Here is a 24,255-nt window from a genome sequence, read left to right on the forward strand (position 1 = left end):
AGCCTGGGGTAGAGGAAGGGATGTATGTGATGTGCCGGGGGCAGGGCATGGCGAGGCTGGCAGATAAAGAAGGGGGCCTGGTAAACTGTCAGGGCAGGCCAGGCGTTTGGGACATACATGGGCTTGCTGTGGGAAGGAGCCATGAGAGGGCAGAGTGTTAGCTCTTTTGCCTCGGCTAACCTCTCCTTGCCATCCCTTGTGTTATGGCATCTTGTGTCTTCTCCTTGGTGATCTCCAGTCCGCTGCTTCCGATGGCATAGGGGGCAGGCTGATGATTGGTTCTTCATGGGAGGTCACAACATAAGCTTTCATTAGCCGTCCCTGGTCACAGGTCGCCAGTCAGTTTGGATCCGTGCTGCACACCCATGCTTCATGTGCTCCTGCCCATCATGGCCAGTTGGGCAGTGTTCTCTGGAAGGCTGCTGGACTGTGGTCAGCAATACCCATTCCTATGGCTTTCATCCTCCACACCCACTGGGTTCTCAACAGGGAAGCTGGACAATGCAGTAGGGTTTGTATACACCCAGTGTGACCCTGGTGGTGCTGTGTACACAGTGTGACTTTATAGGGGGTGTATACATGCAGTGTGACCATGTAGGGAGTGTATACACAGTGTGACCCTGTAGAGGCTATACATACACAGTGTGGCCCTGTAGAGGCTGTATATACACAGTGTGGCCCTGTAGGGGGTGTATACACAGTGTGACCCTGTAAGGGGTGTATACACACTGTGTGACCCTGTAAGGGATATATACACTCAGTGTGACCCTGTAGGGGCTGTATATACACAGTGTGACCCTGTAGAGGCTGTATATACACAGTGTGACCCTGTAGGGGCTGTATACACATAGTGTGACCCTGTAGAGGCGGTATATACATAGTGTGACCCTGTAGTGGCTGTATACACATAGTGTGACCCTGTAGAGGCTGTATACACATAGTGTGACCCTGTAGAGGCTGTATACACATAGTATGACCCTGTAGAGGCTGTATATACATAGTGTGACCCTGCAGAGGCTGTATACACATAGTGTGACCCTGTAGTGGCTGTATACACATAGTGTGACCCTGAAGAGGCTGTATATACATAGTGTGACCCTGTAGGGGTTGTATATACATAGTTGAACCCTGTAGAGGCTTTATACATAGAGACAGTGTGACCCTGTATGGGGTGTATACACAGTGTGACCCTGTAGGGGCTGTATACACAGTGTGACCCTGTAGGGGCTGTATACACAGTGTGACCCTGTAGTGGCTGTATACACAGTGTGACCCTGTAGGGGGTGTATACACAGTGTGACCCTGTAGGGGGTGTATACACAGTGTGACCCTGTAGGGGCTGTATACATAGAGACAGTGTGACCCTGTAGGGCTGTATACACAGTGTGACCAACCCTGTAGGGGCTGTATACACAGAGTGACCCTGTAGGGGCTGTATACACAGTGTGACCCTGTAGGGGCTGTATACACAGTGTGACCCTGTAGGGGCTGTATACACAGTGTGACCCTGTAGGGGCTGTATACACAGTGTGACCCTGTAGGGGCTGTATACACAATGTGACCCTGTAGGGGCTGTATACATAGTGTGACCCTGTAGGGGCTGTATACACAGAGTGACCCTGTAGGGGCTGTATACACAGTGTGACCCTGTTGGGGCTGTATACACAGAGTGACCCTGTAGGGGCTGTATATACATAGTGTGACCCTGTAGGGCTGTATACACAGTGTGACCAACTCTGTAGGGGCTGTATACACACAGTGTGACCCTGTAGGGGCTGTATACACAGTGTGACCCTGTAGAGGCTGTATATACACAGTGTGACCCTGTAGACCCTGTAGGGCTGTATACACAGTGTGACCCTGTTGGGGCTGTATACACAGAGTGACCCTGTAGGGGCTGTATATACACAGTGTGACCCTGTAGACCCTGTAGGGCTGTATACACAGTGTGACCCTGTTGGGGCTGTATACACAGTGTGACCCTGTAGACCCTGTAGGGGCTGTATACACAGAGTGACCCTGTAGGGGCTGTATACACAGTGTGACCCTGTAGGGGCTGTATATGCACAGTGTGACCCTGTAGGAGGTGTATATACACAGTGTGACCCTGTAGGGGCTGTATATACACAGTGTGACCCTGTAGGGGCTGTATATGCACAGTGTGACCCTGTAGGGGCTGTATATACACAGTGTGACCCTGTAGGGGCTGTATACACAGAGACAGTAATGTGACCCTGTACAAGCGGGCGCCCGGGTTGTGCGGTTGCTCTCAGACACATAGGGACAGCTGGGCTTTCTTGTGTAGCAGCTGCTGCTGTGTCCTGTTCAGTGCTCTCCCCTCCCTCATGTTTTCCTTTCTAATCCCCCCCCCCCCCCTTCTCCGCCTGGGATCCAGGATTGGAGGAGGAATGAGGGAAGAGGAGGCTATGGGCAGACTCACAAAGGGCTGAGCCTTTCATTCATTGTCTGATTGCTGAGCACAGCCAGCATGGAGCGTGGTGGCTGTGTGGGGACAGATTGCTGGGCTGCACAAGGGGAGTCTTAGGCCTGCATCACTTTCCAGAGCTCAGCACTTCCTGCCCACTGCCCAAATTCACAACAAAGAGGCAGCACTCTCCCATATGGGCTGCAGGCACAACACAACTTGTTCTGCATAACATACCTGTGGAATTCAGCCCTGTCCCTGCAGAGCAGAAGACTGAGGTTGAACTTTGCAGAGCGCAACTTCACTCTGCAGAGCACAGATCTGGTGCCCGACTTCACTTCGCAGTGCACAGGACCAGTGCCCAACTTTGCTCCACAGAGCACAGGTCTGGTGCCCAACTTCACTCCGCAGAGCACACGTCTGGTGCCCAACTTCACTCTGCAGAGCACAGGTCTGGTGTCCAACTTCACTCCGCAGAGCACAGGTCTGGTGCCCAACTTCACTCCGCAGAGCACAGGTCTGGTGCCCAACTTCACTCCGCAGAGCACAGGTCTGGTGTCCAACTTTACTCCGCAGAGCACAGGTCTGGTGCCCAACTTCACTCCGCAGAGCACAGGTCTGGTGCCCAACTTCACTCTACAGAGTACAGGAGCGGTGACCAACTCCACAGAGCAGAGGACAGTTGCCTAACTACACAGAGCACAGGACCATTGCCTGGCCAACTTAATGCCGCAGAGCACTCAACCTTACTCCACAAAGTAAGGTCTGATAGCCCAAACTCAGTCTGCAGAGCATAGGAACAGTACCCAACCTCATTATGCAGATGACATTATGAAGACAGAACCTCACTCTACAGGGTAAGGACTAATATTCAGCCTCACTTGATAAAGTTCTGAACTAGTGGCCAACTTCATTCCACAGAGGACAGGACTCATAACCAGCCTCCCTCCATAGAGGACAGGGCACAGAGCCAAACTCCCTCCGCAGAGGATAGGGCTCACAGTTGGCCTCACTCTGCAGAGGACAGGACTCATAGCCGGCCTCCCTCCGCATAGGACAGGGCACACAGCCGGCCTCCCTCCACCGAGGACAGGGCACACAGCTGGTCTCCCTCCGCCGAGGACAGGACTCATAGCCGGCCTCCCTCCGTACAGAACAGGGCACATAACCGGCCTCCCTCCACTGAGGACAGGGCACACAGCCGGCCTCCCTCCGCTGAGGACAGGGCACACAGCCAGCCTCCCTCCGCTGAGAACAGGGCACACAGCCGGCCTCCCTCGCCGAGGACAGGGCTCTCAGCCGGCCTCCCTCCGCCGAGGACAGGGCTCACAGCCGGCCTCCCTCCGCCGAGGACAGGGCTCACAGCTGGCCTCCCTCCGCAGAGGACAGGGCTCACAGCCGGCCTCCCTCCGCAGAGGGCAAGGGCTCCCAGCCGGCCTCCCTCCACTGAGGACAGGGCTCCCAGCCGGCCTCCCTCCACAGAGGACAGGGCTCACAGCCGGCCTCCCTCCGCAGAGGACAAGGGCTGACAGCCGACCTCCCTCTGCCGAGGACAGGGCTCACAGCTGGCCTCCCTCCGCAGACGACAGGGCTCACAGCCGGCCTCCCTCCGCAGAGGACAAGGGCTGACAGCCGACCTCCCTCCGCAGAGGACAAGGGCTCCCAGCCGGCCTCCCTCCACTGAGGACAGGCTCACAGCCGACCTCCCTCCGCAGAGGATAGGACGCTTAGTGACCAGAGCAATAGAGACCTCCAGCTCGTGACACCGCTTTCTTTAGACATGTTCCAATCCAGAAGACTCTGACCAGCTCTTTGTGTCATCAGCTCAATGACAAGTTCATGTTCCTTGGACCGCTGCAGCCTCTCGCCCAACATAGTTCTTGAAGAAAGTGTTATATACAGGTTGGTGATCGGTCCCGATACACACAATAGATTTGTTAGTCTGGCTATTTATGTTCTTGGTAGTTATTTCGGGGTCCCAGAGTTTGTATCCATATTTACTGTTGTGACCCCATCATGTCCTCTTCCTTCTAGACTGCGTTTAAGTCACTAGACCTAAAATACTAGTTAATCCTATATATAAAACATTGTGTACCATTTGCACATATATAACAGTAGCAGTGGCTGTACGCTGCCAGAACTCTTTGTTTGATGTTTGAAGCTTCATTGATAATACAAAGATTACACAGGAAACGGGAAAAGCAGAGCAGGCACATGGGCAGCAATTAGTGTCAGTGTCTCATAGAGCACATTGCGCCAGTCCTGTGCCAGGTCAGACGCGGCACATATACCGGATTGTCAGCACCGTTAGTTTAGGCGCAAGCTCCTCCGCTTACCTTATATCCACGTTGCTGGACAGCGTCTCCCAGCAATAGGCCCTCATGAGTCCCGTCACACTTTTGTGCCGTTCCCCGGGGCCCACTTTATGGGGCTGCGACTGTATGCTCCTGTGCCCAGCGTCTGCAACTCAGACACATCTCCACTTGCAGCTGAAGGGGTGGAACTGGATGGTGACAGGGTGTACTCAAAGCGTTCCAGTGCAATTCTGGGCTGTGCAGAGTTGTACGTGGGCGTAATTCCGCCCGTTTTCAGACGTACCTTTTGCACAAGGATAGGCCTGCTGCAGGTGCGCACTAATGAAACTCTGTGTTCCGGCACATGTATGTATTCTCATCCGTGGAGCAATTACGCATGAATTGCGTTTGGCTCTACAACAGCCCGTAAATGAGCGTTTCCTGTGCCAAAAGTGGGAAATGCTTCCCTCACAAAGTACTTTGATAAATGGCCGTGATTGTCCTCACAATCACTATAAAGAGGAGTAGCCGCTGTTCTCTGTTATCAGCCAGGTCACAGTGTCTGTCAGAGAGGAATTCTGCTCTGCATAGGAATAAAATATTCCCCCATTACTGCAACAATATCTCCAGGTCTCATCTCTGTGATAAAGATCAGTGGTTCTCAAACTCGGTCCTCTGGACCCCACACGGTTTACGTTTTCCAGGTCACCTAGAAGCTGCACAGGTGTAGTCATTACTCACCAACACATTTTAAAAGTTCCACTGAAGGAGCTAATTATTTCACTTGTGATTCTGTGAGGAGACCTGGAAAACATGCACTGTTTGGGGTCCGAGTTTGAGAACCTGTGATATAGATCATATGTCAGGTCTTGGCTGGGGTTACCTAATGTTATCAGATCCCCCTTATACATACAGACACATGAAACACGCAGGCTGCTGAGCTTACATGCCAGCTGCATGCTTCTGTTATCAGGGCAGACATGTATGTTAGCTGTGGTCAGTATACCATGACTTGTATATAGCACCCCTATGGTTGGGGGAGAAATGAGATTTGTCTCCCAGTGACCTATCACAGAGGAGACAGAGTGATACTGGGATCTAATTGGTGAGTTCACCTGTGGATTCAGCTGTGTGTCAGTCTGTGTCCAGGTATCTCATTATCACAGGGTGGAAGGTGGTGGTGGGACGTTGTGCTCAGAGGAAAGGAATAAAAGAGAATAATAACACATTGCTCTTATGTATTGCTATAAGTCACAATGGAGGCGGCCCCTGGAAGTAGAGCAGTGAATGATTTCCATACATTCTGATTTTAGTGAGTCTGCTACAGAGATATCCAGTAATTCTGACCTGTGAGATGAACTTTGAGTACATCCTGTGTAATTAGTAGTGCTGATTAGGGGGGCTCCTTACTATCTGTGTGCTATCCATACAGTGCATCTGTGGGTCCCTGGTGCTGTCCCTTATTATCTGTGTGTTATCCATATAGTGCATCTGTGGGTCCCTGGTGCTGTCCCTTTCTATCTGTGTGCTACCCATATAGTGCACCTGTGGGTACCTGGTGTTGTCCCTTACTATCTGTGTGCTATCCATATAGTGCATCTGTGGATCCCTGGTGTTGTACCTTACCCATATAGTGCATCTGTGGGTCCATGGTGTTGTTACTTACTATCTGTGTGCTACCCATATAGTGCATCTGTGGGTCCCTGGTGTTGTCCCTTACTATCTGTGTGCTATCCATATAGTGCATCTGTGGGTCCCTGGTGTTGTTCCTTACCATCTGTGCGCTCCTCATATAGTGCATCTGTGGGTCCCTGGTGCTGTCCCTTACTATTTGTGTGCTATCCATATAGTGCATCTGTGGTTCCCTGGTGTTATCTCTTACTATCTGTGCGCTCCCCATATAGTGCATCTGTGGGTCCCTGGTGCTGTCCCTTACTATCTGTGTGCTATCCATATAGTGCATCTGTGGGTCCCTGGTGTTGTCCCTTACTATTTGTGTGCTATCCATATAGTGCATCTGTGGGTCCCTGGTGTTGTCCCTTACTATTTGTGTGCTATCCATATAGTGCATCTGTGGGTCCCTGGTGTTGTCCCTTACTATTTGTGTGCTATCCATATAGTGCATCTGTGGGTCCCTGGTGTTGTCCCTTACTATTTGTGTGCTATCCATATAGTGCATCTGTGGGTCCCTGGTGCTGTCCCTTACTATTTGTGTGCTATCCATATAGTGCATCTGTGGGTCCCTAGTGCTGTCCCTTACTATCTGTGTGCTATCCATATAGTGCATCTATGGGTCCCTGGTGCTGTCCCTTACTATTAGTGTGCTACCCATATAGTGCATCTGTGGGTCCCTGGTGTTGTCTCTTACTATCTGTGTGCTACCCATATAGTGCATATGTGGGTCCCTGGTGTTGTCCCTTAAGGTGGCCATACATGGCACGATATACGTGCCTATCCGACGGATCGGCACGATATAGGTGCTATATCGTGCTGCGCGCTCCCGCAGGGTCGTACATCGCATCCCCAGGTCTTCCTGCAAAACCATCTGACCTAGGATGCAATGTACGATCCCATTCAAATGGTGGAGGGGGGAGCCGGCATATCGTGCGGTCTGCGGGGTCCGCACGAATGCCGGCAGTGACAGCACGATCCGTCTACTGACGGATCGGCAGTCGCACTACACGGTGCATCGCACCGTGTATGGCCAGCATTACTATCTGTGTGCTGTCTGTATAGTGTACCTGTGGATCCCTAGTACTGTCCCTTACTATCTGTGTGCTGTCTGTATAGTGTACTTGTGGGTCCCTGGTACTGTCCCTTACTATCTGTGTGCTGTCTGTATAGTACGTCTCTGGGTCACTGGTGCTGTCCCTTTAATATATGTATGCTGTCTGTATAGTGCAGGGGTGGACAACCAGTCAGAGGCAAAGGGCCAAAAATTATTTGTAGTCAAGTTACAGAGCCGATAGCATGTGTGCGTGCAAAAAATGAGGCGTGGCCTAGATGTCATAAGGCCACGCCCCATTTTTGTGCGCATGCCTTTGGCATGACATTCGCAGTAGCATGACCTTGTGTTGCACCCCCATTTTTAGTCACGCTGAGGGCGAGCCCAGCACATTGAAAATACACAATTTACATAAACGTCCCAATATACATATTTCACTGTTGAAGTAAAAGCCAGAGCAATATAGAAAACATTGAAAACGTCACGTACACATAAAATACATAGAAACAAGCCAGATCCACATAAAATACATTTAAAAAACACATCCACATAAAATACGCTTTGAAATCCAGAACCACATAAAATACATTGAAAAAGCAAGATTCACACTTCAGCTCCTCCATGTGTCACTCCAGCCCCCTCCCTTGACATTCCAGCCCACATTCATGTGTCATTGCAGCTTCCCTGTGTATATGATGTGGATGTAGTAGACTCCCGGTCCCTGTGTATATGATGTGGATGTAGTAGGCTCCCGGTCCCTGTGTATGTGATGTGGATGTAGTAGGCTCGGGGTCCCTGTGTATGTGATGTGCCTGTAGCAGGCTCCCGGTCCCTGTGTATGTGATGTGCCTGTAGCAGGCTCCCGGTCCCTGTGTATGTGATGTGCCTGTAGTAGGCTCCCGGTCCCTGTGTATGTGATGTGCCTGTAGTAGGCTCCTGGTCCCTGTGTATGTGATGTGCCTGTAGCAGGCTCCCGGTCCCTGTGTATGTGATGTGCCTGTAGCAGGCTCCCGGTCCCTGTGTATGTGATGTGCCTGTAGTAGGCTCCCGGTCCCTGTGTATGTGATGTGCCTGTAGTAGGCTCCCGGTCCCTGTGTATGTGATGGGCCTGTAGTAGGCTCACGGTCCCTGTGTATGTGATGGGCCTGTAGTAGGCTCCCTGTGTATGTGATGTGCCTGTAGTAGGCTCCCGGTCCCTGTGTATGTGATGGGCCTGTAGTAGGCTCCCTGTCTATGTGATGGGCCTGTAGTAGGCTCCCTGTGTATGTGATGGGCCTGTAGTAGGCTCCCTGTGTATGTGATGGGCCTGTAGTAGGCTCCCTGTGTATGTGATGGGCCTGTAGTAGGCTCCCTGTGTATGTGATGGGCCTGTAGTAGGCTCGGGGTCCCTGTGTATGTGATGTGCCTATAGTAGGCTCCCGGTCCCTGTGTATGTGATGTACCTGTAGTAGGCTCCCGGTCCCTGTGTATGTGATGTACCTGTAGTAGGCTCCCGGTCCCTGTATATGTGATGGGCCTGTAGTAGGCTCCCTGTGTATGTGATGGGCCTCTAGTAGGCTCCCTGTGTATGTGATGGGCCTCTAGTAGGCTCCCTGTGTATGTGATGGGCCTGTAGTAGGCTCCCTGTGTATGTGATGGGCCTGTAGTAGGCTCCCTGTGTATGTGATGGGCCTGTAGTAGGCTCCCTGTGTATGTGATGGACCTGTAGTAGGCTCCCTGTGTATGTGATGGGCCTGTAGTAGGCTCCCTGTGTATATGATGTGGATGTAGTAGACTCCCGGTCCCTGTGTATATGATGTGGATGTAGTAGGCTCCCGGTCCCTGTGTATGTGATGTGCCTGTAGCAGGCTCCCGGTCCCTGTGTATGTGATGTGCCTGTAGTAGGCTCCCGGTCCCTGTGTATGTGATGTGCCTGTAGTAGGCTCCTGGTCCCTATTGTATGTGATGTGCCTGTAGTAGGCTCCCGGTCCCTGTGTATGTGATGGGCCTGTAGTAGGCTCACGGTCCCTGTGTATGTGATGGGCCTGTAGTAGGCTCCCTGTGTATGTGATGTGCCTGTAGTAGGCTCCCGGTCCCTGTGTATGTGATGGGCCTGTAGTAGGCTCCCTGTGTATGTGATGGGCCTGTAGTAGGCTCCCTGTGTATGTGATGGGCCTGTAGTAGGCTCCCTGTGTATGTGATGGGCCTGTAGTAGGCTCCCTGTGTATGTGATGGGCCTGTAGTAGGCTCCCTGTGTATGTGATGGGCCTGTAGTAGGCTCCCGGTCCCTGTGTATGTGATGTACCTGTAGTAGGCTCCCGGTCCCTGTGTATGTGATGTACCTGTAGTAGGCTCCCGGTCCCTGTATATGTGATGGGCCTGTAGTAGGCTCCCTGTGTATGTGATGGGCCTGTAGTAGGCTCCCTGTGTATGTGATGGGCCTGTAGTAGGCTCCCTGTGTATGTGATGGGCCTGTAGTAGGCTCCCTGTGTATGTGATGGGCCTGTAGTAGGCTCCCTGTGTATGTGATGGGCCTGTAGTAGGCTCCCTGTGTATGTGATGGGCCTGTAGTAGGCTCCCTGTGTATGTGATGGGCCTGTAGTAGGCTCGGGGTCCCTGTGTATGTGATGTGGCTGTAGTAGGCTCCCGGTCCCTGTGTATGTGATGTACCTGTAGTAGGCTCCCGGTCCCTGTATATGTGATCTGGCTGTAGTAGGCTCCCGGTCTATGTGATGTGGGTGTAGTAGGCTCCTGATCCCTGTGTATGTGATGGGGAAGTAGTAGGCTCCCGGTCCCTGTGTATGTGATGTGCCTGTAGTAGGCTCCCGGTCCCTGTGTATGTGATGTGGCTGTAGTAGGCTCCCGGTCCCTGTGTATGTGATCTGGCTGTAGTAGGCTCCCAGCCTATGTGATGTGGCTGTAGTAGGCTCCTGATCCCTGTGTATGTGATGTGCCTGTAGTAGGCTCCCGGTCCCTGTGTATGTGATGTGGCTGTAGTAGGCTCCCGGTCCCTGTGTATGTGATCTGGCTGTAGTAGGCTCCCGGTCTATGTGATGTGGCTGTAGTAGGCTCCCGGTCCCTGTGTATGTGATGTGGCTGTAGTAGGCTCCTGATCCCTGTGTATGTGATGGGGCTGTAGTAGGCTCCCGGTCCCTGTGTATATGATGTGGATGTAGTAGGCTCCCGGTCCCTGTGTATGTGATGTGCCTGTAGCAGGCTCCCGGTCCCTGTGTATGTGATGTGCCTGTAGTAGGCTCCCGGTCCCTGTGTATGTGATGTGCCTGTAGTAGGCTCCCGGTCCCTGTGTATGTGATGGGCCTGTAGTAGGCTCCCTGTGTATGTGATGTGCCTGTAGTAGGCTCCCGGTCCCTGTGTATGTGATGGGCCTGTAGTAGGCTCCCTGTGTATGTGATGGGCCTGTAGTAGGCTCCCTGTGTATGTGATGGGCCTGTAGTAGGCTCCCTGTGTATGTGATGGGCCTGTAGTAGGCTCCCTGTGTATGTGATGGGCCTGTAGTAGGCTCCCTGTGTATGTGATGGGCCTGTAGTAGGCTCGGGGTCCCTGTGTATGTGATGTGCCTGTAGTAGGCTCCCGGTCCCTGTGTATGTGATGTACCTGTAGTAGGCTCCCGGTCCCTGTGTATGTGATGTACCTGTAGTAGGCTCCCGGTCCCTGTATATGTGATGGGCCTGTAGTAGGCTCCCTGTGTATGTGATGGGCCTCTAGTAGGCTCCCTGTGTATGTGATGGGCCTGTAGTAGGCTCCCTGTGTAGTAGGCTCCCTGTGTATGTGATGGGCCTGTAGTAGGCTCCCTGTGTATGTGATGGGCCTGTAGTAGGCTCCCTGTGTATGTGATGGGCCTGTAGTAGGCTCCCTGTGTATGTGATGGGCCTGTAGTAGGCTCCCTGTGTATATGATGTGGATGTAGTAGACTCCCGGTCCCTGTGTATATGATGTGGATGTAGTAGGCTCCCGGTCCCTGTGTATGTGATGTGCCTGTAGCAGGCTCCCGGTCCCTGTGTATGTGATGTGCCTGTAGTAGGCTCCCGGTCCCTGTGTATGTGATGTGCCTGTAGTAGGCTCCTGGTCCCTATTGTATGTGATGTGCCTGTAGTAGGCTCCCGGTCCCTGTGTATGTGATGGGCCTGTAGTAGGCTCACGGTCCCTGTGTATGTGATGGGCCTGTAGTAGGCTCCCTGTGTATGTGATGTGCCTGTAGTAGGCTCCCGGTCCCTGTGTATGTGATGGGCCTGTAGTAGGCTCCCTGTGTATGTGATGGGCCTGTAGTAGGCTCCCTGTGTATGTGATGGGCCTGTAGTAGGCTCCCTGTGTATGTGATGGGCCTGTAGTAGGCTCCCTGTGTATGTGATGGGCCTGTAGTAGGCTCCCTGTGTATGTGATGGGCCTGTAGTAGGCTCGGGGTCCCTGTGTATGTGATGTGCCTGTAGTAGGCTCCCGGTCCCTGTGTATGTGATGTACCTGTAGTAGGCTCCCGGTCCCTGTGTATGTGATGTACCTGTAGTAGGCTCCCGGTCCCTGTATATGTGATGGGCCTGTAGTAGGCTCCCTGTGTATGTGATGGGCCTCTAGTAGGCTCCCTGTGTATGTGATGGGCCTGTAGTAGGCTCCCTGTGTATGTGATGGGCCTGTAGTAGGCTCCCTGTGTATGTGATGGGCCTGTAGTAGGCTCCCTGTGTATGTGATGGGCCTGTAGTAGGCTCCCTGTGTATGTGATGGGCCTGTAGTAGGCTCCCTGTGTATGTGATGGGCCTGTAGTAGGCTCGGGGTCCCTGTGTATGTGATGTGGCTGTAGTAGGCTCCCGGTCCCTGTGTATGTGATGTACCTGTAGTAGGCTCCCGGTCCCTGTATATGTGATCTGGCTCTAGTAGGCTCCCGGTCTATGTGATGTGGGTGTAGTAGGCTCCTGATCCCTGTGTATGTGATGGGGAAGTAGTAGGCTCCCGGTCCCTGTGTATGTGATGTGCCTGTAGTAGGCTCCCGGTCCCTGTGTATGTGATGTGGCTGTAGTAGGCTCCCGGTCCCTGTGTATGTGATCTGGCTGTAGTAGGCTCCCAGCCTATGTGATGTGGCTGTAGTAGGCTCCTGATCCCTGTGTATGTGATGTGCCTGTAGTAGGCTCCCGGTCCCTGTGTATGTGATGTGGCTGTAGTAGGCTCCCGGTCCCTGTGTATGTGATCTGGCTGTAGTAGGCTCCCGGTCTATGTGATGTGGCTGTAGTAGGCTCCCGGTCCATGTGTATGTGATGGGGCTGTAGTAGGCTCCCTGTGTATGTGATGTGCCTGTAGTAGGCTCCCGGTCCCTGTGTATGTGATGTGGCTGTAGTAGGCTCCCGGTCCCTGTGTATGTGATCTGGCTGTAATAGGCTCCTGGTCTATGTGATGTGGCTGTAGTAGGCTCCTGATCCCTGTGTATGTGATGGGGATGTAGTAGGCTCCCGGTCCCTGTGTATGTGATGGGGCTGTAGTAGGCTCCCTGTGTATGTGATGTGCCTGTAGTAGGCTCGGGGTCCCTGTGTATGTGATGTACCTGTAGTAGGCTCCCGGTCCCTGTATATGTGATGGGGCTGTAGTAGGCTCCCGGTCCCTGTGTATGTGATGGGGCTGTAGTAGGCTCCCGGTCCCTGCGTGTGTGATGTGGCTGTAGTAGGCTCCCGGTCCCTGTGTATGTGATGGGGCTGTAGCAGGCTCCTTGTGTATGTGATGTGCCTGTAGTAGGCTCGGAGTCCCTGTGTATGTGATGGGGCTGTAGTAGGCTCCCGGTCCCTGTATATGTGATGGGGCTGTAGTAGGCTCCCGGTCCCTGTGTATGTGATGGGGCTGTAATAGGCTCCCGGTCCCTGTGTGTGTGATGGGGCTGTAGTAGGCTCCCTGTGTATGTGATGTGCCTGTAGTAGGCTCCGGGTCCCTGTGTATGTAATGTACCTGTAGTAGGCTTCCGGCCCCTGTATATGTGATGGGGCTGTAGTAGGCTCCCGGTCCCTGTGTATGTGATGGGGCTGTAGTAGGCTCCCGGTCCCTGCGTGTGTGATGTGCTTGTAGTAGGCTCTCGGTCCCTGTATATGTGATGGGGCTGTAGTAGGCTCCCGGTCCCTGTATATGTGATGGGGCTGTAGTAGGCTCCCGGTCCCTGTGTATGTGATGGGGCTGTAGTAGGCTCCAGGTCCCTGCGTGTGTGATGTGCCTGTAGTAGGCTCGGGGTCCCTGTGTATGTGATGAGGCTGTAATAGGCTCCCGGTCCCTGTATATGTGATGGGGCTGTAGTAGGCTCCCGGTCCCTGTGTATGTGATGGGGCTGTAGTTGGCTCCCGGTCCCTGCGTGTGTGATGTGGCTGTAGTAGGCTCCCGGTCCCTGTGTATGTGATGGGGCTGTAGCAGGCTCCTTGTGTATGTGATGTGCCTGTAGTAGTCTCGGAGTCCCTGTGTATGTGATGGGGCTGTAGTAGGCTCCCGGTCCCTGTGTATGTGATGTACCTGTAGTAGGCTCCCGGTCCCTGTGTATGTGATGTACCTGTAGTAGGCTCCCGGTCCCTGTATATGTGATGGGCCTGTAGTAGGCTCCCTGTGTATGTGATGGGCCTCTAGTAGGCTCCCTGTGTATGTGATGGGCCTCTAGTAAGCTCCCTGTGTATGTGATGGACCTGTAGTAGGCTCCCTGTGTATGTGATGGGCCTGTAGTAGGCTCCCTGTGTATGTGATGGGCCTGTAGTAGGCTCCCTGTGTATGTGATGGGCCTGTAGTAGGCTCCCTGTGTATGTGATGGGCCTGTAGTAGGCTCGGGGTCCCTGTGTATGTGATGTGGCTGTAGTAGGCTCCCTGTCCCTGTGTATGTGATGTACCTGTAGTAGGCTCCCGGTCCCTGTATATGTGATCTGGCTGTAGTAGGCTCCCGGTCTATGTGATGTGGGTGTAGTAGGCTCCTGATCCCTGTGTATGTGATGGGGAAGTAGTAGGCTCCCGGTCCCTGTGTATGTGATGTGCCTGTAGTAGGCTCCCGGTCCCTGTGTATGTGATGTGGCTGTAGTAGGCTCCCGGTCCCTGTGTATGTGATCTGGCTGTAGTAGGCTCCCAGCCTATGTGATGTGGCTGTAGTAGGCTCCTGATCCCTGTGTATGTGATGTGCCTGTAGTAGGCTCCCGGTCCCTGTGTATGTGATGTGGCTGTAGTAGGCTCCCGGTCCCTGTGTATGTGATCTGGCTGTAGTAGGCTCCCGGTCTATGTGATGTGGCTGTAGTAGGCTCCCGGTCCCTGTGTATGTGATTTGGCTGTAGTAGGCTCCTGATCCCTGTGTATGTGATGGGGATGTAGTAGGCTCCCTGTGTATGTGATGTGCTTGTAGTAGGCTCCCGGTCCCTGTGTATGTGATGGGGCTGTAGTAGGCTCCCGGTCCATGTGTATGTGATGGGGCTGTAGTAGGCTCCCTGTGTATGTGATGTGCCTGTAGTAGGCTCCCGGTCCCTGTGTATGTGATGTGGCTGTAGTAGGCTCCCGGTCCCTGTGTATGTGATCTGGCTGTAATAGGCTCCTGGTCTATGTGATGTGGCTGTAGTAGGCTCCTGATCCCTGTGTATGTGATGGGGATGTAGTAGGCTCCCGGTCCCTGTGTACGTGATGGGGCTGTAGTAGGCTCCCTGTGTATGTGATGTGCCTGTAGTAGGCTCGGGGTCCCTGTGTATGTGATGTACCTGTAGTAGGCTCCCGGTCCCTGTATATGTGATGGGGCTGTAGTAGGCTCCCGGTCCCTGTGTATGTGATGGGGCTGTAGTAGGCTCCCGGTCCCTGCGTGTGTGATGTGGCTGTAGTAGGCTCCCGGTCCCTGTGTATGTGATGGGGCTGTAGCAGGCTCCTTGTGTATGTGATGTGCCTGTAGTAGGCTCGGAGTCCCTGTGTATGTGATGGGGCTGTAGTAGGCTCCCGGTCCCTGTATATGTGATGGGGCTGTAGTAGGCTCCCGGTCCCTGTGTATGTGATGGGGCTGTAATAGGCTCCCGGTCTATGTAATGTGGCTGTAGTAGGCTCCTAATCCCTGTGTATGTGATGGGGATGTAGTAGGCTCCCGGTCCCTGTGTATGTGATGGGGCTGTAGTAGGCTCCCTGTGTATGTGATGTGCCTGTAGTAGGCTCCGGGTCCCTGTGTATGTAATGTACCTGTAGTAGGCTTCCGGTCCCTGTATATGTGATGGGGCTGTAGTAGGCTCCCAGTCCCTGTGTATGTGATGGGGCTGTAGTAGGCTCCCGGTCCCTGCGTGTGTGATGTGCTTGTAGTAGGCTCTCGGTCCCTGTATATGTGATGGGGCTGTAGTAGGCTCCCGGTCCCTGTGTATGTGATGGGGCTGTAGTAGGCTCCTTGTGTATGTGATGTGCCTGTAGTAGGCTCGGGGTCCCTGTGTATGTGATGGGGCTGTAGTAGGCTCCCGGTCCCTGTATATGTGATGGGGCTGTAGTAGGCTCCCGGTCCCTGTGTATGTGATGGGGCTGTAGTAGGCTCCAGGTCCCTGCGTGTGTGATGTGCCTGTAGTAGGCTCGGGGTCCCTGTGTATGTGATGAGGCTGTAATAGGCTCCCGGTCCCTGTATATGTGATGGGGCTGTAGTAGGCTCCCGGTCCCTGTGTATGTGATGGGGCTGTAGTAGGCTCCCGGTCCCTGCGTGTGTGATGTGGCTGTAGTAGGCTCCCGGTCCCTGTGTATGTGATGGGGCTGTAGCAGGCTCCTTGTGTATGTGATGTGCCTGTAGTAGGCTCGGAGTCCCTGTGTATGTGATGGGGCTGTAGTAGGCTCCCGGTCCCTGTATATGTGATGGGGCTGTAGTAGGCTCCCGGTCCCTGTGTATGTGATGGGGCTGTAATAGGCTCCCGGTCTATGTAATGTGGCTGTAGTAGGCTCCTGATCCCTGTGTATGTGATGGGGATGTAGTAGGCTCCCGGTCCCTGTGTATGTGATGGGGCTGTAGTAGGCTCCCTGTGTATGTGATGTGCCTGTAGTAGGTTCCGGGTCCCTGTGTATGTGATGTACCTGTAGTAGGCTCCCGGTCCCTGTATACGTGATGGAGCTGTAGTAGGCTCCCGGTCCCTGTGTATGTGATGGGGCTGTAGTAGGCTCCCGGTCCCTGCGTGTGTGATGTGCTTGTAGTAGGCTCTCGGTCCCTGTATATGTGATGGGGCTGTAGTAGGCTCCCGGTCCCTGTGTATGTGATGGGGCTGTAGTAGGCTCCTTGTGTATGTGATGTGCCTGTAGTAGGCTCGGGGTCCCTGTGTATGTGATGGGGCTGTAGTAGGCTCCCGGTCCCTGTATATGTGATGGGGCTGTAGTAGGCTCCCGGTCCCTGTGTATGTGATGGGGCTGTAGTAGGCTCCAGGTCCCTGCGTGTGTGATGTGCCTGTAGTAGGCTCGGGGTCCCTGTGTATGTGATGAGGCTGTAATAGGCTCCCGGTCCCTGTATATGTGATGGGGCTGTAGTAGGCTCCCGGTCCCTGTGTATGTGATGGGGCTGTGGTAGGCTCCAGGTCCCTGCGTGTGTGATGTGGCTGTAGTAGGCTCCCGGTCCCTGTATATGTGATGGGGCTGTAGTAGGCTCCCGGTCCCTGTGTATGTGATGGGGCTGTAGTAGGCTCCCTGTGTATGTGATGTGCCTGTAGTAGGCTCGGGGTCCCTGTGTATGTGATGGGGCTGTAGTAGGCTCCCGGTCCCTGTATATGTGATGGGGCTGTAGTAGGCTCCCGGTCCCTGTGTATGTGATGTGGCTGTAGTAGGCTCCCGGTCCCTGTGTATGTGATGGGGCTGTAGTAGGCTCTCGGTCCCTGCGTGTGTGATGGGGCTGTAGTAGGCTCCCGGTCCCTGGGTATGTGATGGGGCTGTAGTAGGCTCCCGGTCCCTGCGTGTGTGATGTGGCTGTAGTAGGCTCCCGTTCCCTGTATATGTGATGGGGCTGTAGTAGACTCCCGGTCCCTGTGTATGTGATGGGGCTGTAGTAGGCTCCCGGTCCCTGTGTATGTGCTGGGCCTGTAATAGGCTCCCGGTCCCTGTGTATGTGATCTGGCTGTAGTAGGCTCCCGGTCCCTGTGTATGTGATCTGGCTGTAGTAGGCTCCCGGTCCCTGTGTATGTGATCTGGCTGTAGTAGGCTCCCTGTGTATGTGATGTACCTGTAGTAGGCTCCCGGTCCCTGTGTATGTGATGGGGCTGTAGTGGGCTCCCGGTCCCTGTGTATGTGATCTGGCTGTAGTAGGCTCCCGTTCCCTGTGAATGTGATCTGGCTGTAGTAGGCTCCCGGTCCCTGTGTATTTGATCTGGCTGTAGTAGGCTCCCGGTCCCTGTGTATGTGATCTGGCTGTAGTAGGCTCCCGGTCCCTGTGTATGTGATCTGGCTGTAGTAGGCTCCCGGTCCCTGTGTATGTGATCTGGCTGTAGTAGGCTCCCTGTGTATGTGATGTACCTGTAGTAGGCTCCCGGTCCCTGTGTATGTGATGGGGCTGTAGTAGGCTCCCGGTCCCTGTGTATGTGATGTGGCTGTAGTAGGCTCCCGGTCCCTGCGTGTGTGATGGGGCTGTAGTAGGCTCCCGGTCCCTGTGTATATGATGGGGCTGTAGTAGGCTCCCGGTCCCTGTGTATGTGATGTGGCTGTAGTAGGCTCCCGGTCCCTGCGTGTGTGATGGGGCTGTAGTAGGCTCCCGGTCCCTGTGTATATGATGGGGCTGTAGTAGGCTCCCGGTCCCTGTGTATGTGATGTGGCTGTAGTAGGCTCCCGGTCCCTGTGTATGTGATGGGGCTGTAGTGGGCTCCCGGTCCATGTGTATGTGATGGGGCTGTAGTAGGCTCCCGGTCCCTGTATATGTGATCTGGCTGTAGTAGGCTCCCGGTCCCTGTGTATGTGATCTGGCTGTAGTAGGCTCCCTGTGTATGTGATGTACCTGTAGTAGGCTCCCGGTCCCTGTGTATGTGATGGGGCTGTAGTAGGCTCCCGGTCCCTGTATATGTGATCTGGCTGTAGTAGGCTCCCGGTCCCTGTGTATGTGATCTGGCTGTAGTAGGCTCCCTGTGTATGTGATGTACCTGTAGTAGGCTCCCGGTCCCTGTGTATGTGATCTGGCTGTAGCAGGCTCCCGGTCCCTGTATATGTGATGGTCCTGTAGTAGGCTCCCGGTCCCTGCGTGTGTGATGTGGCTGTAGTAGGCTCCCTGTCTTTGTGATGTGGCTGTAGTAGGCTCCCGGTCCTTGTCTATGTGATGTGGCTGTAGTCGGCATGCTGGGATGTGTAGTTCGCATCCCAGCTGAATACCCCTGAAGTAGGTAATAAATATATATACGCTCTGTTACTTCATGTGGGTAGTACCCTGTTCCCCTCTTGCCTCCTGCCGTTTCCACATTCTCAGAATGTTGAAAGGTGAAATGTTGACATTAGGGTTAGGCTACGGGGGAGGTTAGAGTGAGGCTGGGTTGGAGGTTAAGGTGAGGCTGCTGGGAGAGCATAGGATTAGGCTGGGGGGGAGGTTAGGGTTAGGCTGCCTGTTGGAGGGGAGCATAGGGTTAGGCTGCGACGGGGGTGGATAGGGGAGAGGTTAGGGTTAGGCTGCGAGGGGGGGTGGATACGGTTAGGCTGCAGGGGGGTGGTTAGGGTTAGGCTGTTGGGGGGGGTTAGTCAGGCTGTGGGGGTGTTAGGTTTAGGATATGGGGGGGGATGATGGTTAGGATGGAGGGGGGGTTAGGATTATGGGGGAAATGCTCCCCCAAACACCGGTGGATCAGAGGTCTTACCAGAAGTCAATCACATGACCGCCAGGATCCAGACTAAGCCGCCGCAGCCACCAGGAGCAGGTGAGTCACCACTGGGTCAGCAGGGACAATATGTTGACATTCTAACAGGTCGACATTTCATCATTGTCAACTTAAATAATGCCGACATATCATCATATGGGGGTGTTCCTCGCCATTGGTCTCGGTATGCACACACACAAGGACACATTGTAAAGTAGGAGCCCTCTCTGGTGGTTGCCTGGTAGGGGGTGAATGGCGCTCATTGCTCCCGGAAGGAGGTGAATGGCGCTCATTGCTCTCGGTAGGGGGTGGAAAGGAGCTCATTGCTCCCAGTGGGGGGTGAATGGCGCTCATGGCCCCCAATGGGGGGTGAATGGCGCTCATTGCTCCCAATAGGGGGTAAACGCGCTCATTGCTCCCGGTAGGTGGTGAATGGCGCTCATTGCTCTCAGTGGGGGGTGAATGGCGCTCATTGCTCCTGGTAGGAGGTGGAAAGGCGCTCATTGCTCCCAGTGGGGGGTGAATGGCGCTCATTGCTCCCGATAGGGGGTAAACAAGCTCATTGCTCCCGGTAGGTGGTGAATGGCGCTCATTGCTCTCAGTGGGGGGTGAATGGTGCTCATTGCTCCCGGTAGGGGCTAAACAGCGCTCATTGCTCCCGGTAGGTGGTGAATGGCGCTCATTGCTCTCAGTGGGGGGTGAATGGCACTCATTGCTCTCAGTGGGGGGTAAATGGTGCTCATTGCTCCCGGTAGGGGCTGAATAGCGCTCATTGCTCCCGGTAGGTGGTGAATGGCGCTCATTGCTCTCAGTGGGGGGTGAATGGCGCTCATTGCTCTCAGTAGAGGTGAATGGCGCTCTTTGCTCCTGGTAGGGGTTGAATGGCGCTCCTTGCTCCCAGGTGGACTGGGCTGGTTTCTCTGGTGCCAATCTGTAACACAGACGGTGGCCTTTAGCAATAGCGAGGATAACAGACCAGAAACAGCCAGATGCCTCTCTATGTAACAATCACTCTCTCCCCCTTTTCTAGACTCCAGCCAGACGTGCCGCCCTGATCCAAACCCTCACCCACCCCTGGACATGACATCGGGAAATGGTTCATCTCCATTGCCAGCTGCTGCTACTGGCAGCGCCACCCAGAATGGTGAGAACAAACCACCACAGGCCGTGGTGAAACCGCAAATCCTCACTCATGTCATCGAAGGCTTCGTGATCCAAGAGGGGGCCCAGCCATTCCCGGTATGGTCAGCTCAGGTCTATTCCTTATGTCTGTAATGCTGATATCCCCCTGACCCGCTATACTGTACATGAGGGGGGGCCAGCTGCATAGAGGGCACTTATGTGCCATAAACACCCCCAGCACATACAATGTGTCTATTCTGTCTGTGATGTAAGATGATGGTTTCCGGCCATTACTTGTTACTGATCTTTGTTTTCTCTTTGCAGTCACATCGGAGCAGAGCGGTCCTAGAGGTGGGTCAGCGGGACATGAAGGGCACAAAGCTGGGTCTTGTTATGTGGGTGGAGGTGCCGGAGGGTACTGTGCCAATCTCCCTGCTCCATATTGGCATGGCAATAGGTGTAACCAGTCGTTAGATCTGCACTCTCTCCTGCCTATCTAATGTTACATGTATTAGTGCTGTACTCCATTCTAGCCCGTGTAAGCTATAAGCCTAACGTTACAGTAGCTCTATTCTCCCCAGCACAGTGTTATAGACAATAACCGCACGCTGTAGATGACGTGTGTCTCATTCATACAGTACATGAGCAAAGGACACTCCAGCCAGGTCTGCAAGAACATTGGTAGAGTGATACACGCAGTACTGGTGCATAATGGCAGCCTGGTGATATCGGTAGTAGACGTGCCGCGATCTCGATAAGGCTCCTGCTGAGGCCCATTTAATTTATATACATTGCTTGTTTCCAAATAAAGACACATTTCCATTAGTCAGCACGTTCCATGAGCACATGGTCATTGCAGGGCCTGGACACGTTGCACTAATACTGCGGCCGTTCCGGGGGCCTACGCACACTGTGCCAGTGCTGCAGCCATTCCGGGGCTTAGGCACACTGCACCAATACTGCGGCCGTTCCGGGGCCTGGGTACACTGTGCCAATACTGCGGCTGTTTCGGGGCCTGGGTACACTGTGCCAATACTGCGGCCGTTCCGGGGCCTGGGTACACTTCTCCAATACTGCTGCCTTTCTGGGGCTTGGGCACACTTCTCCAATACTGCGGCCGTTCCGGGGCTTGGGCACACTTCTCCAATACTGCGGCCGTTCCGGGGCTTGGGTACACTGCTCCAGTGCTGCGGCTGTTCCGGGGCTTGGGCACACTGCTCCAATACTGCGGCTGTTCCGGGGCTTGGGCACACTGCTCCAATACTGCAGCCATTTCGGGGCTTGGGCACACTGCTCCAATACTGCGGCTGTTCCGGGGCTTGGGTACACTGCTCCAATACTGCGGCTGTTCCGGGGCATGGGCACACTGCACCAATACTGCAGCCATTCCGGGGCTTGGGCACACTGCACCAATACTGCAGCCATTCCGGGGCTTGGGCACACTGCTCCAATACTGCGGCTATTCTGGGGCTTGGGCACACTGCTCCAATACTGCGGCTATTCTGGGGCTTGGGCACACTGCTCCAATACTGCGGCTGTTCTGGAGCTTGGGCACACAGCGCTAATACTGTGCCCCTCTTGTACTTTCCGTGGGCTGTTGTACTTGCACCCTCCCTGCTCAGACTTGGCATGTAATATGTGTATACACAAAGCCCAATGCTTGTAAAATACAGCATAACACAACAAGCTTCAGTTCCACAAAGTGTAATAGTGCTGTGATACTAATCACTTGAAATTCCCTGTACCCAACACACTGATAATGTCAGCTCCTCCTATGTGACAGGTGGCACGCGCTCCCCTACTGCTGGCGACACAGAAGTATCAGCAGGTATTACTGCCCGAGAAGCCTCCACAGCAGGACAACAACACCACCGACTCCGAGATTGAGACCATCGTGCCAGGTACCCTGCGGCAGCAGACTAATGACAGGACATTCCATAGGGGGTCAGACACAGAGTTTACGTAGCCCCCTGAGAGCCTCCAGGCTACACGTTCTAGCATGGTCTCGGTTTGCATATATTTGTACCATTACACATTCACAATCCGGAGTCCAATATTATGAAGAAAAGCTTAGACAATGATGAAATTGGCTTATAGTTGCCAGGCTTCACTTTATCTGCATGGCTGAGCCCCTATCCCGCTAAACTCCATGACCTCATAATCGCTAGGAAAAGAACCAACATGAGTCAGCGCAATCGCACAGTCTATGCAACAGGTTAGTGTGTGATTGGATGGTGAGGTAACATAGTAAGCGCAGCATGGTCACACAGTCTATGCAGCAGGTTAGTGTGTGATTGGATGGTGAGGTAACATAGTAAGCGCAGCATGGTCACACAGTCTATGCAGCAGGTTAGTGTGTGATTGGATGGTGAGGTCACATAGTAAACGCAGCATGGTCACACAGTATATGTAGCGGGTTAGTGTGTGATTGGATGGTGAGGTCACGTAGTAAGAGCAGCATGGTCACACAGTATATGTAGCGGGTTAGTGTATGATTGGATGGTGATGTCACATAGTAAGCGCAGCATGGTCACACAGTATATGTAGCTGGTTAGTGTATGATTGGATGGTGTTATCACATAGTAAACGCAGCATGGTCACACAGTCTATGCAGCAGGTTAGTGTGTGATTGGATGGTGAGGTCACATAGTAAACGCAGCATGGTCACACAGTCTATGCAGCAGGTTAGTGTGTGATTGGATGGTGAGGTCACATAGTAAACGCAGCATGGTCACACAGTCTATGCAGCAGGTTAGTGTGTGATTGGATGGTGAGGTCACATAGTAAACGCAGCATGGTCACACAGTATATGCAGCAGGTTAGTGTGTGATTGGATGGTGAGGTCACATAGTAAACGCAGCATGGTCACACAGTATATGCAGCAGGTTAGTGTATGATTGGATGGTGATGTCACATAGTAAGCGCAGCATGGTCACACAGTATATGTAGCTGGTTAGTGTATGATTGGATGATGATGTCACATAGTAAGAGCAGCATGGTCACATAGTATATGCAGCAGGTTAGTGTATGATTGGATGGTGATGTCACATAGTAAGCGCAGCATGGTCACACAGTGTATGTAGCGGGTTAGTGTGTGATTGGATGATGTCACATAGTAAGCGCAGCATGGTCACACAGTATATGCAGCAGGTTAGTGTATGATTGGATGGTGAGGTCACATAGTAAACGCAGCATGGTCACACAATCTATGCAGCAGGTTAGTGTGTGATTGGATGATGATGTCACATAGTAAGCGCAGCATGGTCACACAGTATATGCAGCAGGTTAGTGTGTGATTGGATGATGATGTCACATAGTAAGCGCAGCATGGTCACACAGTATATGTTGCAGGTTAGTGTGTGATTGGACGGTGATGTCACATAGTAAGCGCAGCATGGTCACACAGTATATGCAGCAGGTTAGTGTATGATTGGACGGTGATGTCACATAGTAAGCGCAGCATGGTCACACAGTATATGCAGCAGGTTAGTGTATGATTGGACGGTGATGTCACATAGTAAGCGCAGCATGGTCACACAGTATATGCAGCAGGTTAGTGTATGATTGGATGGTGATGTCACATAGTAAGCGCAGCATGGTCACACAGTGTATGTAGCGGGTTAGTGTGTGATTGGATGATGTCACATAGTAAGCGCAGCATGGTCACACAGTATATGTAGCAGGTTAGTGTATGATTGGATGGTGAGGTCACATAGTAAACGCAGCATGGTCACACAGTCTATGCAGCAGGTTAGTGTGTGATTGGATGGTGATGTCACATAGTAAGCGCAGCATGGTCACACAGTCTATGCAGCAGGTTAGTGTATGATTGGATGGTGATGTCACATAGTAAGCGCAGCATGGTCACACAGTCTATGTAGCGGGTTAGTGTATGATTGGATGGTGATGTCACATAGTAAGCGCAGCATGGTCACACAGTCT

At 53.3% G+C, this 24,255-nt stretch overlaps 1 protein-coding gene across 1 annotated transcript in view; it reads left to right on the top strand.

Annotated features, from left to right (window-relative positions):
* Positions 1-24,255, top strand: part of LOC148442605 (polyhomeotic-like protein 2) — a gene marked incomplete at its 3' end in the record, with an annotated part of 75,974 nt that overhangs the window by 48,078 nt on the left and 3,641 nt on the right. Inside the window, exons 10-12 of the mRNA XM_088463753.1 lie at positions 20,222-20,430; positions 20,638-20,664; positions 22,097-22,214. Coding sequence (XP_088319879.1) covers positions 20,222-20,430; positions 20,638-20,664; positions 22,097-22,214 — 354 coding nt within the window. The remainder of the gene's footprint in view (positions 1-20,221; positions 20,431-20,637; positions 20,665-22,096; positions 22,215-24,255) is intronic.

This window comes from Taudactylus pleione, unplaced genomic scaffold (assembly GCF_031769625.1).
Source record: "Taudactylus pleione unplaced genomic scaffold, aTauple2 ptg001441l, whole genome shotgun sequence".
NCBI lineage: Eukaryota > Metazoa > Chordata > Amphibia > Anura > Myobatrachidae > Taudactylus > Taudactylus pleione.